This window comes from Oncorhynchus clarkii, chromosome 10, assembly GCF_045791955.1.
Source record: "Oncorhynchus clarkii lewisi isolate Uvic-CL-2024 chromosome 10, UVic_Ocla_1.0, whole genome shotgun sequence".
Taxonomy (NCBI): Eukaryota; Metazoa; Chordata; class Actinopteri; order Salmoniformes; family Salmonidae; genus Oncorhynchus; species Oncorhynchus clarkii.
This window is the reverse complement of record NC_092156.1, coordinates 36,445,949-36,463,564: the sequence shown is the minus strand read 5'-3', so window position 1 is coordinate 36,463,564 and position 17,616 is coordinate 36,445,949. Positions and strand designations below refer to the sequence as shown.

The 17,616-nt window shown below is 42.3% G+C and overlaps 2 protein-coding genes across 2 annotated transcripts; one reads left to right on the top strand and one right to left on the bottom strand.

The window, feature by feature from the left end:
• Positions 1-958: 958 nt before the first annotated feature.
• On the bottom strand, positions 959-7,476 carry LOC139418395 (meiosis initiator). Its single transcript, XM_071167796.1, has 11 exons — positions 7,433-7,476; positions 7,213-7,315; positions 6,940-7,051; positions 6,737-6,850; positions 6,317-6,559; positions 6,078-6,210; positions 4,133-4,353; positions 3,714-3,796; positions 2,411-2,667; positions 2,219-2,308; positions 959-2,132 (listed from the first exon to the last, which is right to left on the bottom strand). Exons 1-11 carry the CDS (start codon positions 7,474-7,476, stop codon positions 1,979-1,981), a joined length of 1,554 nt encoding a protein of 517 aa, XP_071023897.1. The 3' UTR covers positions 959-1,978.
• LOC139418394 (glutaminyl-peptide cyclotransferase-like protein) lies at positions 6,930-16,171 on the top strand. Its single transcript, XM_071167795.1, has 6 exons — positions 6,930-7,068; positions 9,770-10,072; positions 10,569-10,730; positions 10,833-10,932; positions 11,330-11,446; positions 14,139-16,171. The coding sequence occupies exons 2-6, from the start codon at positions 9,938-9,940 to the stop codon at positions 14,282-14,284; spliced, it is 660 nt and encodes a 219-aa protein (XP_071023896.1). The 5' UTR covers positions 6,930-7,068; positions 9,770-9,937; the 3' UTR covers positions 14,285-16,171.
• The last annotated feature ends 1,445 nt before the right edge of the window (positions 16,172-17,616 follow it).

The following is a 17,616-nucleotide window of genomic DNA, read 5'->3' as shown; positions in this document are numbered from 1 at the left end:
CTCGCCTCGCCTACTTCTCAAAACTCATTGGATGAGAAAACCAGAGATCCCTCCCCTCTGACCTTCTCCGCCAATGGGTAAAAAGAAAGGCACAGCTGCGATTTGAACTCAGGATGTCCTGTTTACTAGACCAGCTAAATCACAGCCCCCACGCGTTGGAGATAGATGTAATTTCTATAGCGGGTATGAAAATCGGTCTATTTTGAATCAAATCAGTCTCATTCATTTAACCCATATCTCTGTCTAGCGAAATAACATGTCACAAAACATATGTAATTTCCTAGTATTGGAATCGACACGACACCTTGAATTGACTAGCAACAGGGTTTCTTAAACTATGGTTTGGTACCCAAAGTGGGCCCCGAACATAAGAGTTGGGTCGCAAGTTATGAATAAACATTTATAATCGCACTCTATTTCTTCTCAATTTGGGTCATTCGAGGACAGTACATTTGGGTCTCGAGCTTAGAAATCTTAAGAACGCCTGGGCTAGAGACCTGCTGCTCTGTACCTTGATAGATTGCCTGTTCACATTATTTCTCGTTTAGTAAATTCTGGTATGAAAAAGGCTAAGTAATTAACTACCTGATTGTATTACCAGCGCTTTGAATATACTGCAATCTGAGATTCCCAAAGTCAAGTGATAATAACTTCTAAACGACTACCATGTTGTTTGAGGGCACAGTGGTCTTGACTTTAGATGAAAAACTGAGCCGTGCAATGTGACTTTTAGTGTTGTTTTGTTTAAAGAATGATTGTTATATTTGTAATAATCTAAAATAACATATTGTATGGCATCTCAAATGTTCACTTGTTTCATTTGTCTCAAATAACTCAAAGTAGTAACAATTGAATAACTTTAATTTACAGAACATCTTAACATATTGTGACACCACACATAGAAACACTTCAGCAAACTTCCAATTGACAATTTGAATAACTCAATACAATGGTAAGACTTCAGTTCTTACCTGCCTTGTAAAAACAGGAATTTACACAATGTGTAATAGAGAAACACAGACATTCCACACATATTAATAAACGCAGTGTGTATAAATAGGTAATAAATAAAATGGTCAGTCCATGGGGCAAGTGATTTATGTGCTGCATACTGTGTAGCCTGGAATTTCTTTGGCCCTTATGATCATAAATATAGACTGATTGATGAAATAAACTTCAGGATGACATGACTAGTAAAACACTGCCTTGGCATTATAACCCACGGGAAGACATCACTTCATGTAAATACAACACTTCCTACTAAAATGGTTCTCAATAATACCTGTAAAACCACGTTTGAACATGTTGTATAAATAACTTTAACATGAGGCAGAAAACAAAAAGTAACAGTTAAATGTGGTGTGCTATAGACCAGGGGTTCCCAAACCTTTTCACTCTGGCCCCCCTTCCAGCATTGGGGAACAGCTTCTTTTTTGCAATTCTATACATTTTGTCATGGGGTGCAAAGAAAATGTTGCAGTTTTAAGACAAATTATCTAGCACTTCTATACATTTTGCCATGTATTGGAGTGACAAAAAAATTACAACAAAATCTATGGGCTAAAAAACCTAAATAAAAAAACCGTTAGCTGACATGGACTAGTTGATCTGGACATTTGACAAGTTATAAATAGCTCTATAAGGTATGCAATGACTGACATGACAAGAGGAACTGATGATTCACTACCTAATTTCAGTACCTAATTCTACTATTACAACTTCAAGAGTCAGTTTAAAGTTGGACTGACTTCCTTTAAAAAACGTATATAATTTGAGAACCACTGTGCTAGACAGAGATTAAGTGTCTGCGTTTGAGAATATAATTTAAACTCCAAAGAACTTCATAATTAACTCATACGGTGTTTCTTAAATAAACAATTTTGTTGGTTTGAATATGGACAGATACAGTATAAATATGGACATCCAATGCTAGATGCATATGGTCAGTGAAGGGTCAGTGTGTGTGGAGGTAGCTACTCTAGGGGCCTCCTCTGGCTGCAGCACACAGGTCTCTCTGGGCCAGCAGCATGTGGAGGGGGCTGGGTACACAGTCCTCTTCCTCCCCGCCTCCCTCCACCAACTCACTCCTCACGTTACGGTTCTGCTGGCGGCTGAAGTGGCGAGCCTTCAGACTGAGAGAGATTACACAAGCTCCTCTGTAAAACTGAGAAATTCCAATTGTAAGTAAAGAGACAGACACAATAAGAAAGTTACTGACCAATAGACACGCCTCTCCTGCTTGGGCATGACGTGCCACAGGCTGGCCAGCTCCTTGGTAACCACGGTAGACGGGGTGCCAGGGTGGGTACTGTTCAAAGACATGGCATCCATCTTAGTTACAGACACACAGAGGTACAGTACATCAAGCTGAAACACAGGGTGATGGGGATAAAGGTCAGGAGTCACTCACCGGAGGTAGGTCTTCCTGTTGATGCGGCAGAACATTATGAAGCCGTTGACACACTTCTTCTTCAGGTTAAGAGGGGTGCGAGGGGGGCCCTTGGTGGAAGCATTGGCTCTGCGGTGCCGTCCTGTGCTACTGGTCTTTGACTTCAGAGGGACTTGCTGTTGCTTGGGGGTCCAGGTGACGTCCCCTTCCTCCCCCTCACTCAGGGAGGACAGCCACCCTCCTCTGCCATGCCTGACTTCAGCTTCACCCTCTGACATCTAGGGGGAATAGTGGCTTTATCATTAAGCTGAACATACCCATTTCCTTAATTGTTTTGCACGATATACCGACACATCTGGATAGTAGAACATGAAAAACAGTTCAGTAGTATAATTTTTGTTACTTTCGGTACTGCTGTCAAATGTGTCTCACGGATTAAGCCTGTCTACTAGCACAGCAGACCCCTTATTATAGCGTGCACCGTACCTGATCCACCTACTCACTGCTAGCCTGCACTGAGAGTCTGGGCTGCATCATTTTAGCTCCGTTTGCAAAACAATGTCCATACAGGCAAGAACACTTTACAATGCAAGATAGCCTACAAAGCTGGGAGCTACAGGTAACTTTGCTGGCTAGCTGACAGCTAAAGGTAACATCAATTCATTACCCTTGTACTTCGTTTGTGATAATATAGAAACAATAACGCAAAAGCTGATTGCCACCAAAAACCTTATTAATTCACTCTCTTACGTCTCTCCCAAAGATGATTTATTGCCTCAGCAAACTGACTCTGCTCCAAACCTCTTGCCTTGTGAATGACGCCATTACTGGTTAAAGAGACAGCGCACATTTTTTATAAAAGATGCTACTTCTATGCAAATGTTGTTGATCAGTATAATAAAATAAGTCCCAAATGGAAGGGAAATTGTTTTTCATCTGTAGCCCCATGAAATCAGCCAAAACAAGCTCAATAACTCAATGCATGCACACACTCCTATTGAATATGAATTCACCTGTATGGTGGATAGGCCTAGGCTACATCCTGATTTACCCAGTTTATCAATAGAGATGTATCATTTATTGTTATATTGACCTCAAAAGATGCCCAGCGATTGAACAGAGCAGTAGCTGAGTTTATCTGTCGAATCAGGTGCCATTCTGTGTCTTTGGCTAATATGTTGTTTGTTTTTTTAACACTGTTCTATCGTTTTGGTATTGAGTATTGTGATACTAAACCTGGTATTGATATTGAACACAACACTAGTACCTAACATACTATATACTCAACATTTGTGTTGTGGAAACATGATTCTATGAGGCTTACTGAGTCATTGGGGTCATGGCAGGGCAGGCAGGAGACTTTGGTGTGGGTCGTTTTAGGGGTGACCCAAACATCCTCGAATAGCACTGCAAAAAGATGAGTGTGTGTTGGCCTTTGGCTATGTTTCACTCTCTCTCTCTCTCGCACCAGGAACTGAAGACGTAAGTAGGAATGTATATGATTAATAGCTGGAGGAATCCTTCCAATCGAGTTACAATTAGATTTTACAGACTGCACTACTTGGTAGACTACACACTACACCAAGCGTCCCGTAATCTATTTGAAGTCAGACACTTCAAATATACTTCAATGGCAGGCAGGGTCTCTTTTGTATCCAACAAAATAAAGCAGAAATACCCTGGTCATTAACATGATATTAAATCAGCTTAATATTGAGCGTGTGTTATGAAAAGGAGTGTTACCATGGAGCTCCTCCTGGCCCTCAGGCAACAGGCAGTGGCTGAGGCCCCGGGCAGGGGATGTGAGGAGGGAGGGGCTGAGGTTCAGACTGTCCCCAGTCCCAAACAGCGGCAGCAGGGTAGGGCATTGGGGCGTGGCAGCAGGGCTGTGGAAGGGCTCCCTTCGCCCTCGCATGGGTGGGATTACCCCAAGCATTTGGTCCTTCAGGAAAAGTGATCCTGGCCTGGAAACACATACAGTTGAAGTCGGAACTTTACATACACTTAGGTTGGAGTCATTAAAAGTCCTTTTCCAAACACTCAACAAATGTATTGTAAACAAAGTATAGTTTTGGAAATTCGGTTAGGACATCTACTTTGTGCACGACACAAGTAATTTTTCCAACAATTGTTTACAGACAGATTATTTCACTTATAATTCACTGTATCACAATTCCAATGGGTCAGAAGTTTACATACACTAAGTTGACTGTGCCTTTAAACAGCTTGGAAAATTCCAGAAAATGATGTCATGGCTTTAGAAGCTTCTGATAGGCTAATTTACATAATTTGAGTCAATTGGAGGTGTACCTGTGGATGTATTTCAAGGCCTACCTTCAAACTCAGTGCCTCTTTGTTTGACATCATGGGAAAATCATAAGAAATCAGCCAAGACCTCAGAAAAAAAATTGTAGACCTCCACAAGTCTGGTTCATCCTTGGTAGCAATTTCCAAATTCCTGAAGGTACCACATTCATCTGTACAAACAATAGTACGCAAGTATAAACACCATGAGACCACGCAGCCGTCATACCGCTCAGGAAGGAGAAGCTTTCTGTCTCCTAGAGATGAACGTACTTTGGTGCAAAAAGTGCAAATCAATCCCAGAACAACAGCAAAGGACCTTGTGAAGATGCTGGAGGAAACAGGTATAAAAGTATCTATATCCACAGTAAAACGAGTCCTATATCGACATAACCTGAAAGGCTGCTCAGCAAGGAAGAAGCCACTGCTCCAAAAGCGCCATAAAAAAGCCAGACTATGGTTTCCAACTGCACATGGGGACAAAGATTGTACTTTTTTTAATAAATGTCCTCTGATCTGATGAAACAAAAATAGAACTGTTTGGCCATAATGACCATCGTTATGGTTGGAGGAAAAAGGGGTAGGCTTGCAAGCCTAAAAACACCATCCCAACAGTGAAGCACAGGGGTGGCAGCATCATGTTGTGGGGGTGCTTTGCTGCAGGAGGGACTGGTGCACGTCACAAAATAAATGGCATCATGAGGAAGGAAAATTATGTGGATATATTGAAGCAATATCTCAAGACATCAGTCCGGAAGTTAAAGCTTGATCACAAATGGGTCTTCCAAATGGACAATGACCACAAGCATACTTCCAAAGTTGTGGCAAAATGGCTTAAGGACAAAGTCAAGGTATTGAAGGGGCCATCACAAAGCCCTGACCTCAATCCTATAGAAAATGTGTGGGCAGAACTAAAAAAGTGTGTGGGAGCAAGGAGTCCTACAAACCTGACTCAGTTACACCAGCTCTGTCAGGAGGAATGGGCCAAAATTCACCCAACTTATTGTGTGAAGCTTGTGGAAGGCTAACCGAAACGTTTGACCCAAGTTAAACAATTTAAAGGCAATGCTACCAAATGCTAAACTTCTGACCCACTGGGAATGTGATGAAAGTAATAAAAGCTGAAATAAATCATTATTCTACTATTATTCTGACATTTCACATTCTTTAAATAAAGTGGTGACCCTAACTGACCTATGACAGGGAATTTTTTCTAGGATTAAATGTCAGGAATTGTGAAAAACTGAGTTTAAATGTATTTGGCTAAGGTGTATGCAAACTTCCGACTTCAACTGTATATATGGGTTGAAAACATATTCACATGAATACTATACTAAGTTACACTAAAAAGGGCAGGCATGCGGCTACAGGGATGTAAACCCACCCATTAATTGGAGTAGTTGGAGTGTCTAGGACCCCGCTCCCTGATGGGATGCTCTCGTTGCCTGTGCGGTCCTCACAAACAAAGCAGTGGCCTCTCTCTGTTGGGGATGGAGTCCACAGAGTCCCACTGCTCCCTGTGGGAGACCAAAAGACAGAGGCATCAACTCAGTAACATTTGTCCCAAACACACCTGTCATGTATAGCCCAGAGAACACTTAGGGACCCTCCAGCCTAACTCACCCTCCAGAGGCGTGCTCAGGGGGAGCAGCTGATTTAGGCTGAAGCCTGAATCCAGGGAGCTCGGCTGGGAGTCGCTGTCATACACAGGCCACGCCCCATGGCTATCACTAGACTGGAGCTCTGACCAATCAGAATGCACACCCCACATGGGGACAGACACACCCTCCTCTGGGTAAACTATTTTTCCATTGGCTACAGCTTTGTACAACCTCCTTCTGTTCACCTGAAGCTCTGCCTTCACCTCTGAGTTAAGCAAACAGAAAAGCACCATTCTGGTTAGTGTGATGTTATTACACACAAAACTAGTTTGTAATCATACTTGAAGTAACTAACAGAACTACTCTCGTCACCTTACAACAGTCTTTTGACAGTGTTGAACATAATGTCATGGGTAGTTGGGGGGAGGTGTGGGTCTGGTACCTGAGGTGGGGGCAGGTCTCTTGCGGGAACGGCTGAAAAAATATTTGCGCTTGGCCTTTAGAGTGTGAGGGGGGGTGCAGGGATCAGAGAGGGTGTTCTCTTCACTCTCAGACCCTGTACATGCACACACACATACAGTGTAAATGCATTGATATGAAAGTCAGGTACGTAGTCTGTACTTGTCTTGATGCTTGAGGTTGTACCTGTGTCGGGTTCCTGCTTGGGGATGCAGTGGGGGGGCAAGCGGCTCTGCAGGGTCTGGATCCTACTCTGAAGAAAGTCAAAATAGCGCAGCATGTGGACCAGAGTCTCCTTCTGAAGATAGATTAGAGGTGAGACACACACAGGAACACCCACCACCATAATGTAACCGTACTGTATTCAGACATACTGTAGCCATGCACCCACATACGGACACAAATACTCATACAGGGAATCCATTAATACAATTAAATCAAGATCGTCTGTGCACAAACCTTGGTGAGTCCTCGGCCATTCCTAGGCTTAGATATGGGCAGGAGGCCTGCAATCTCTTTCAGACTGTTGTTCCAGCATGTGCTCCAGTCCAGCTGATCCTTACTGTAAGATAATGTACCCATTACTTAGCTACAGTAGATAATTTTCATGTCTTCAAGTCTCTTTTATAATTCTTATTGACAGTGACGTGCAACAGGCAATTTAAGTAGCTAAAAGTACCTTTTCCTGCGAGTCGCGTCTCTGCCTGCGGGTCCTTGTGCCATGCTCAAATCTGCCACAGGGGGCGTCAAAGATGCAAAATTAACGTTCAGTCCCTTGCGCGGTAATGTTAGTTTGCTGGCCAGTTAACTTAGCTAGCTGAAGTTTGCCATCCATCAGTCTAGCTAATTATTTTCACGCCTTTAACCAATGAGTGTCTATCTACATGCTTCGCCTCTTGCTCTCTGCTTTAACAAAAATATATTAACAAAGTTACGTTGAGCTAATTGCATAGCAAAATTGATATAACGTTAGCTAGCTAGTTAGCAATCCAACTATCCAGCTAACTTTATGGGTAACTTACCCGTTTTTTGTTAGGGAGGGCGAGCCAATGACTGTATATGAAGGGTGAGCAGAGATAAGCAAGATAAATATACATTTGAATTATTAGACACTATAAAAATATTAATATCTGTGGAAATAAATGTTAGTGACAAATTATGGCCAGTCACTTACCTAGAAGAAGTTTAGCAGCAAAGAGAATATTGGCTATCTATTTTTTTAATGATTGTTCTCTAGCCAGCTAGTCATGTCATCCCATTGGTTAAGAAAAGACCAATCCCTTCGCACGAGGCAGGTCATTGGCTAGACACAGACCTATCCTAGCGGGTACATTGAACGTTCTAAGACTTTTAAGAAATGTGATTCTAATGCTACCATGCGGAAATATTTTGCCTACATGACAAACCAATCAGTGGTTTGGTTCACTAGATATCAATCAATAAATCAATAATTTATTAATTCGTTCAGCAATGTACAGATATAGATAGAACAATACACATATACATTCATATTTTTGGGCTAACGTGTGACTTTTTTTTCCAATTCTAGTCTTGTCATTTTTTTACATTTCCAAATAAATAATACATTTCCAAATAAACAAGGCACATTTTCAGTCTCATTTTTCCATCAATTGATAGCCTTCTCCTGAATCATTTTCGCGTACAATTTTCACAGCAGGCGGTCGGAGCTCATGCACCAACTGCAGACACAGAACACCGCGTGTGCACTAAAAATGGGGCCATAACGAAACGACGACGATATGGCGGGGGTCAATATGCGATTAGTGCGGACGTTGATAGTTTATTATACCTCAGTGGTTGATAGATTTGATTGGACAGATCCGCCGCTGCATGTATGTCCCAACATGACTGCATGAGTGCTCCATTCAGGTAAAATAGCCTGTATCTTGTTGTTAAATTGTAGCCTATCCTGATGAAATTGTGTTAAATGAAAATCATAGATGTCATAAATTGTTTCATGTTTATTTGCCCACGCTCGGCTCGAGTCTAAGCAGCCAGTGGCCTCATTAATTCAATCGGTCATGAACGTTATTCTCCATTGCCATACGCTAGCATGGAATCATAAGCACTATAACGCACATAGTTAAGAAAGGCTCTGTACCGGACTGAACTGTTGTGTGAATCTAACGGTTCTTCCAAGTTATGAGAACCACCCGGAAGCCCCGATCTTCTCCAGGCACCAAGCTGCTACTGGGACGCTGCTACCGGCTCCGGATGTCCCGAGTTCGGGTGCTTCTCGTATGCCTATGTGGGATGCTGGCAATAGCTCTGACACTTGGATTTTCTTTCTCGAGTAATGATACAAGCGATGATGATGACAGTATTCATATGGACGATAACACACAATTTCGTGTGCCAGACCTAATAAGGGACAAGGTAGGTGATGGCTCCTGCACTGTAGCCTCCGGTTTTCCAATATTGGACTAAGCCTAAGGAGTAGCCTACTTTTTAGGTGCTGCTGCTACAGCCTACATACCCCAGCCAGCTGGAACACTTAACCCAGTATGTTCAACTATATACACTTCACTGATGGCAGACAATTTACCTCAAGTCAGATCTTTGATTGCTCAATAATAACAGTATTTTCTGCCTGGTGACTGACGGTTTTCAAAATGCATATGTGAAAAAACTACTGCAACTGTCTTCTTTCTCCTGCTGTCCTCCCTTTCTGCAGTTGACCCATAACCCCCGTCGGGCCACTGTGGCCCAGATCAAGCGTCTGGTGGGCCAGGTGAATTCAGGTAGACTGTGGTACTCTCTCCTGAGGCCCATCCTGGTAGAGAGACTGCCAGGTACCAGGGGCAGCCGTAGGGTGCGTGAGGTTAGGATCTCTACTGACTCCAGGAAGAGACATCAGGGTAGAACGTCTGTAATTAAAGTGGAACTGGTGTCTCTTTATCACAGTCTTACATGTTATTGTATCAATTAACATTTTGTTTTCTGAAATAATGTCCTTAGATTAAAATCACACCGTTTTTTTCTGTGAATGCCACAGCATATCTACAGCCATCTAGAGTTCCTGTCAGCGGGTTGGTCGTTGGAGGTCGACTCCTTCAACTCTGCTACCCCAAAGGGAATAATCACCTTCTCCAACCTGCTGGCAGTCCTGGACCCCTCGGCCCCGCGCCGTCTGCTGCTGGCCTGCCACTACGACTCCAAGGCTATGCTCCCAGCTTCCAAAACCCCAGACGGGCCTCTCAGGAGGTTCCTAGGGGCCAGCGACGCGGCCGTCCCCTGTGCCATGATACTGGAGCTGGTGACTGCTCTGGACGTCCACCTGAAAGTGCTAAAACAACAGGTAAATACTGTGTCTGCTCTGCTACTGTAGGACAAGTCTACGCTTCAGAGGGCAAGGATGAAAGTGATGACTTCACAGATGCTTTTAAGTTCCTGGTTGCACTGGGAATATAAGTTGTTGGATTTGCGGAAAACTGATGCCAGGATGAGGCTTCAGTGTGTGGTTGGGCTACCCTCTGACATGTTTGCCTCTCTCCCGGGATGTCAGACTATTTATAGATCTGGAGTCTGACCCATGCACACACATCAATTATTCAAACATTTATATCCAAATTAAACTGCAGACATTTATGGGTTGAGGCACAGACATCATTAACACTCACCGGACATCTCCCATGTTGGCATCAAAAGCAATGCATTTTAAAGGATATTGTATGATAGTCACATATTACTCGACCAATATATATTTTTCTAAGCATTTTTGTTATATTACAAGAAAATGTATCACTCCAACCCCTGTATCAGTCTTTCTTTCTGTCTGTTTTTCTCTCTGGTAGAAGTCACAGGTGACTTTGCAGTTGGTCTTCTTTGATGGTAATGAGGCGTTTGATCAGCCGAGCCCCTCCGACTCTCTGTACGGCTCACGTTACCTTGCTGAACAAATGTCCCGTACACCTCACCCTCCAGGAGCTGAACATACCACCCTGTTACATGCTTTGGTGAGGCTTTGTTAGTGTTTGTTACAATGTTCCATTGCCAAGCCTTATGTAGTATGCAGTTAATGTTTTGCTTAGCTACGTGTTCTGTATGTTGAATGGCAGGACCTGTTTGTTCTTTTGGATCTGATTGGTGCCCCTGACCCTATGTTTGTCAACCACTTTGACGACACTGTTCGCTGGTTTGATGAGCTGATATATGCAGGTACGGCCCCCACCTCTCTTCTCAAAATGTATACTCCATATACTGTATCACAAAAATTGCCTATATTGCCAGGTAAATTAATTCATTACTATCACGCTCATTGCTCACTGTAATCGTAATGGGGCAAAAACATATTGTAATGGAGATAGTGAGGTAGAGGGACACTAGAATGACAGAAAGAGCCAGGGAGCAAGGCAGCGAGTTTTGTAGGTGGATGACTGACTCATGCTAATACAGGACCAGGCTCTGCAGTGCTGATCTGACTATAATTCCACTCAGGCACAAGTAATAAGACACCTGAAATGAGCTGTTCTTCCTCCATCATTTTTTCTCTCCTCCCTGCTTACCCCTTCTCCACCCCCCATGGCCCGCGGTGGCTGTCATGTCCGTGTGCTAGAGAGGAGGCTCCATAAGCTGGGTCTGCTGTCCTCCCACCCCAGAGAGGTGAGCTACTTCAGGAAGGACATAAACCTAGGCCCTGTGGAGGACGACCATGTGCCATTCCTCCAGCAGGGTGAGAGAGCACACCCACATAGATAGGCAGATGGTTAGAGGGCACATTTACTGACTAACAAGCATGGACGTTTAACAGTACACCATGAATATATAAGTGGAGGCTCTTAAGAGGAGGAAGGGGAGGACCATCCTACTCAGTGAATTTCATTTTATTTTATAGTGAAACATTAAAGATGCACTATGCGGAAATCGCTTGGCTATTTCCTGGTTGCTAAAATTTGAATAGTTCGCCTAATTTCAGTTTATGTGAAGTTTAGTGTAGAGCCCTCAAACTCAATTCTGGACCTCAAAGCAATTTCCACTGCAATGTGCACTTAATTATCAGGTAGAACAGAAAACCAGCAGGCTCCGGACCTCGTAGGGTAAGAGTTGAATACCCCTGGTGTAGAGAATCATTGTACCATCTAAACTGTGGTGAAATATATTTTACATAACCAAAAACATAATATTTTCAGCTGTTTAAAGATGGTGTACAAAACCTAAAGTAAAAGACGCAAAAAGCATAGAAATTGCGCATATAGAACATATCTACTGCTTCTTAGAGTATGACATATCTATAACTCACATTTCTATGAAATGTTTGTCAAGTAACCCAAAAAAGATACATATTGCAAGATCTCCTTTTTAGGTAAAACTATACTAAATATATTCACGTCACCAAATGACTGATTAAAACACAGTTTTGCAATAAAGGTCTACAGTAGCCTGTAGGGTAGCACCATGATGTAGCAGAACAGCTAGCTTCCGTCCTCCTCTGGGTACCTTAACTTCAATACAAAACCTAGGAGGCTCATGGTTCTCACCCCCTTCCATACACTTACACAGTAATTATGACGACTTCCGGGGGACGTCCTCCAACCTATCAGAGCTCTTGCAGGATGAACTGACATGTCCACCCAATCAAAGGATCAGAGAATGAATCTAGTAGTGAAAGCATAAGCTACAGCTAGCTAGCACTGCAGTGCATAAAATGTGGTGAGTAGTTGCCTCAAAGAGAGAGAAAGACAATAGTTTAACAGTTTTGAACAAATTAATTTTGTACAAAATTAAGGAGAAGCAGCAGAGCGAAATATATATTTTTCTTTCAGTTTCACTTTGACTTACTCTAGCTAATGCAGCTAATTTAGCGTCTTCAACAACCTGACTCAAACAGAGAGGAATGATATTTATGTTAGCTAGCTGGCTAAGGCTATCCGACACGTCCAATTCAAGGTGAGCTAAGTGTATTGCCACTGGGCCCTGCCAGTGTAACTGCTAAACTGCTTGTTGTACACTACTGCGTGATTGTACACATGGATTGGATTGTGGGTTTACTAACGCATTAGTTATAGTAGCTATGTTGACTATGAAGTTAGATAATATGGTGACAACAATGTAGGCTGTGTGTAGCAGCTATGGTATGACAGCTGTTGTGTTGTGCACTGAACTCCACAAGTGAAGGGAAAATATGAGAAGAGAGCGTGTAAATGTGATGATGCTGTTTGTGTGGCTGCTATGAAAGTGAACTGTGGTTGCTTATATGGGCACAAGCCGAGACCCAGATGCATACATGGGAGGCAGATGGTTTAAGTCCTTGATATTTATTATATCCAAAAGGGGTAGGCAAGAGAATGGTCGTGGACAGGCAAAAAGTCAAAACCAGTTCAGAGTCCAGGAGGTACAGTGTGGCAGGCAGGCTCGAGGTCAGGGCAGGCAGAATGGTCAGGCAGGCGGGTACAGAAAACAAGCAAAGGTCAAAACCGGGAGGACTAGTAGAAGAGAATAGAAAAGGCAGGAGAACAGGAAAAACCACACTGGTTGACTTGGAACATACAAGACAAACTGGCACAGAGAGACAGGAAACACAGAGATATATACACCAGGGATAACAAGCGACACCTGGAGGAGGTGGAGACAATAACAAGGACAGGTGAAACTGATCAGGGTGTGACAGTGCGGCTGAACAGGGGTGTATTTATTCCGACAATTCTGTTGCAAAATGTTTCTTAAATGGAAGAAAACGGAATGAAACGGGGATGGACCTACCTGAATTTGTCCACTAGAAACTCTTGTTTTAGTTTTGCAACTGTTTGGACTAATGATTACACCCTAGATCAGCTATATGCAGGCAGTACTCTAATTTGTCTTTTGACCTTTGCACCTACGTTATAAACTTCATTTGTAGGCTAGGTTGTAACAACCTCATGATGGATATAGGGCAAATATAAGTATCATGTAGTAGCCTAAACATATCAACGTTACATTGAACTGGGTGAATGGAATATGAAAGACAGACAGTCATTAAATATGCTGTAATAGAAATAAGGCCATGCTCATAAAAAAAGAACGTCCTCCTTAATCTTAACCCGCCTCTGATATCTACACCGCTGATTAGACTATGACCTTATGACTGTACTGTATCTGCAGAGAGTTCTCCCTCTGCTTTAGTTTTATCCCTGTAGAACTTAATCTACCATCTGCCTTTTTTATCTCTCCGTCTATTAACCTCTGTCATCCCCTACACTCTACCCTATCTAATTTGTCTTCTCCCCTCCCCTGTCTCTCTGTCATCCCCTACACTCTACCCTATCTCATTTGTCTTCTCCCCTCCCCTGTCTCTCTGTCATCCCCTACACTCTACCCTATCTCATTTGTCTTCTCCCCTTCCCTGTCTCTCTGCCATTCCCACCCACTCCCCTCTATGCCCGCAGGGGTTCCAGTCCTACACATGATCACAACGCCCTTCCCCTCCTTTATGCACACTCTGGAGGACACAGCGGAACACATCCATTCTCAGACTATCGAGAACCTCACCAAGGTGCTAGTGGTGTTCCTTGCTGAATACATAGGACTCTGACTGACGTTTCCTCCCTTTACTGTTGCTCATAGACATGTATCCTTTAGACTTTATGCCACAATCACCCAGCCGCATTTTATAATACCAGCCACTCTCCCACATAATCAATTTACAATCATCAAAAGTCCTATCATACCATGCCTTTTCTCTACATCACCTATATCTCTCGTTCTAGAATCTATACCCTAGTAGTCTTGTTGTTGTTTTTTTTAACCCATTCTGGAGCCATACTAGAAAACGGTTGAAATTAGGATTGTGATTATAGAGGCCTTTTATATACCCTGTCCCTCTCATTCCCATAATCCATGTGGAACTCAGACTTATGCAAAAACAGAATGATGAACTTGATTAGGTGCCTTTTCTCAATACGTTCAGTAAATGAGGTTGTGAACACTAGAGTATATAGTGTTTCCCAATGAGGGAAGTTCAAGCTAGATCATGTGGATAAAAAAGATTAAAATGCTAAATAAAGAGGTGATATACAGACATTACTGTACATATTTGTTCCCCAAAAATCACTTATATGTTTAGGACAGACAGTCCAGTAATAATATAGCAATAAATATGTGCTTTGGGAAGTGCTAGATTATATGGGATATAATTGTGTATTAACAGTGCCTTCAGAAAGTACTCACACCCCTTGACTTTATTCTCATTTTGTTGTGTTACAGCCTGAATTTAAAATGGATTCAATTTAGATGTTTTTTGTTGCCACTAGCCTACCTACAATACCCCATAATGTCAAAGTGGAATTTGATTTTTTGAAAATGTTGCAAATGAATTACAAATGAAAAGCTGAAATATCTTGAGTCAATAACTATTCAACCCTTTTATTATGGCAAGCATAAATACGTTGCATGGACACACTCTGTGTGCAATAATAGTGTTTTACATGATTGTTGAATGACTACCTGATCTCTGTGTCCCACACATACAATTATCTGTAAGGTCCCTCAGTCAAGCAGTGAATTTCAAACACAGATTCAACCACAAAGACAGGGGGTTTTCCAATGCCTCACAAAGAAGAGCACCTATTGATAGAAGGGAAAAATACAATTTTAAAAATACATTGAATATCCCTTTGAGCATGGTGAAGTTATTAATTACACTTTGGGTGGTGTATCAATACACCCAGTCACTATAAAGATACGAGCTTCCTTCTTAACTCAGTTGCCAGAGAGGATGAAAACCGCTCAGGGATTTCAACAAAAGACCAATGGTGACTTTAAAACAGTTACAGAGTTTTTTTGGGCTGTGATAGAATAAAACTGAGGATGGATGTATCAACAACATTGTAGTTACTCCACAATACTAACCTAATTGACAGAGTGAAAAGAAGGAAGCCTGTACAGAATAAAAATATTACAAAACATGCATCCTGATTGCAACGAGGCACTAAAGTAATAATGCAAAGAAATGTGGCAAAGCAATTAACTCTTTGTCCTGAATACAAAGTGTTATGTTTGGGGCAAATCCAATATAACACATTACTGAGTACCACTCTCCATATTTTCAAGCATAGTGGTGGCTGCATCATGTTATGGGTATGCATGTAATTGTTAAGGACAGGGGAGTTTTTCAGAATGTAGCTAAGCACAGGCAAAATCCTAGATGAAAACCTGGTTCAGTCTGCTTTCCACCAGACACTGGGAGATTAATTCACCTTTCAGCAGGACAACAACCTAAAACACAAGGCCAAATCTACACAGGAGTTGCTTACCAAGATGACAGTGAATGTTCCTGAGTGGCCGAGTTACAGTCTTGACTTAAATTTACTTGGAAATCTATGGCAAGACTTGAAAATGGCTGTCTAGCAATGATCAACAACCAACTAGACAGAGCTTGAATATTTTTTTAAAGAATGTGAAAATATATAATACATATATAGTGGGGCAAAAAATATTTAGTCAGCCACCAATTGTGCAAGTTCTCCCACTTAAAAAGATGAGAGAGGCCTGTAATGTTCATCATAGGTACACTTCAACTATGACAGACAAAATTAGAAAAAAAATCCAGAAAATCACATTGTAGGATTTTTAATGAATTTATTTGCAAATTATGGTGGAAAATAAGTATTTGGTCAATAACAAAAGTTTATCTCAATACTTTGTTATATACCCTTTGTTGGCAATGACAGAGGTCAAACGTTTTCTGTAAGTCTTCACAAGGTTTTTACACACTGTTGCTGGTATTTTGGCCCATTCCTCCATGCAGATCTCCTGTAGAGCAGTGATGTTTTGGGGCTGTTGCTGGGCAACACGGACTTTCAACTCCCTCCAAAGATTTTCTATGGGGTTGAGATCTGGAGACTGGCTAGGCCACTCCAGGACCTTGAAATGCTTCTTACGAAGCCACTCCTTCGTTGCCCGGGCGGTGTGTTTGGGATCATTGTCATGCTGAAAGACCCAGCCACGTTTCATCTTCAATGCCCTTGCTGATGGAAGGAGGTTTTCACTCAAAATCTCACGATACATGGCCCCATTCATTCTTTCCTTTACACGGATCAGTCGTCCTGGTCCCTTTGCAGAAAAACAGCCCCAAAGCATGATGTTTCCACCCGCATGCTTCACAGTAGGTATGGTGTTCTTTGGATGCAACTCAGCATTCTTTGTCCTCCAAACACGACGAGTTGAGTTTTTACCAAAAAGTTATATTTTGGTTTCATCTGACCATATGACATTCTCCCAATCTTCTTCTGGATCATCCAAATGCTCTCTAGCAAACTTCAGACGGGCCTGGACATGTACTGGCTTAAGCAGGGGGACACATCTGGCACTGCAGGATTTGAGTCCCTGGCGGCGTAGTGTGTTACTGATGGTAGGCTTTGTTACTTTGGTCCCAGCTCTCTGCAGGTCATTCACTAGGTCCCCCTGTGTGGTTCTGGGATTTTTGCTCACCGTTCTTGTGATCATTTTGACCCCACGGGGTGAGATCTTGCGTGGAGCCCCAGATTGAGGGAGATTATCAGTGGTCTTGTATGTCTTCCATTTCCTAATAATTGCTCCCACAGTTGATTTCTTCAAACCAAGCTGCTTACCTATAGCAGATTCAGTCTTCCCAGCCTAGTGCAGGTCTACAATTTTGTTTCTGGTGTCCTTTGACAGCTCTGGTCTTGGCCATAGTGGAGTTTGGAGTGTGACTGTTTGAGGTTGTGGACAGGTGTCTTTTATACTGATAACAAGTTCAAACAGGTGCCATTAATACAGGTAACGAGTGGAGGACAGAGGAGCCTCTTAAAGAAGAAGTTACAGGTCTGTGAGAGCCAGAAATCTTGCTTGTTTGTAGGTGACCAAATACTTATTTTCCACCATAATTTGCAAATAAATTCATTA

Coding starts and splice junctions, on each gene's coding strand:
- LOC139418395 (XM_071167796.1), bottom strand. CDS start 7,476: ATGGCACAAGGACCCGCAGGCAGAGACGCGACTCGCAGGAAAAG. Junction 6,211..6,316: donor CCTGAGCACGCCTCTGGAGG/GTGAGTTAGGCT, acceptor GGTCTCCCACAG/GGAGCAGTGGGACTCTGTGG. Junction 3,797..4,132: donor GGGCCAGGAGGAGCTCCATG/GTAACACTCCTT, acceptor ATCTTTTTGCAG/TGCTATTCGAGGATGTTTGG.
- LOC139418394 (XM_071167795.1), top strand. CDS start 9,938: ATGCTCCCAGCTTCCAAAACCCCAGACGGGCCTCTCAGGAGGTTCCTA. Junction 10,933..11,329: donor TGATGAGCTGATATATGCAG/GTACGGCCCCCA, acceptor TCCGTGTGCTAG/AGAGGAGGCTCCATAAGCTG. Junction 11,447..14,138: donor TGTGCCATTCCTCCAGCAGG/GTGAGAGAGCAC, acceptor CTATGCCCGCAG/GGGTTCCAGTCCTACACATG.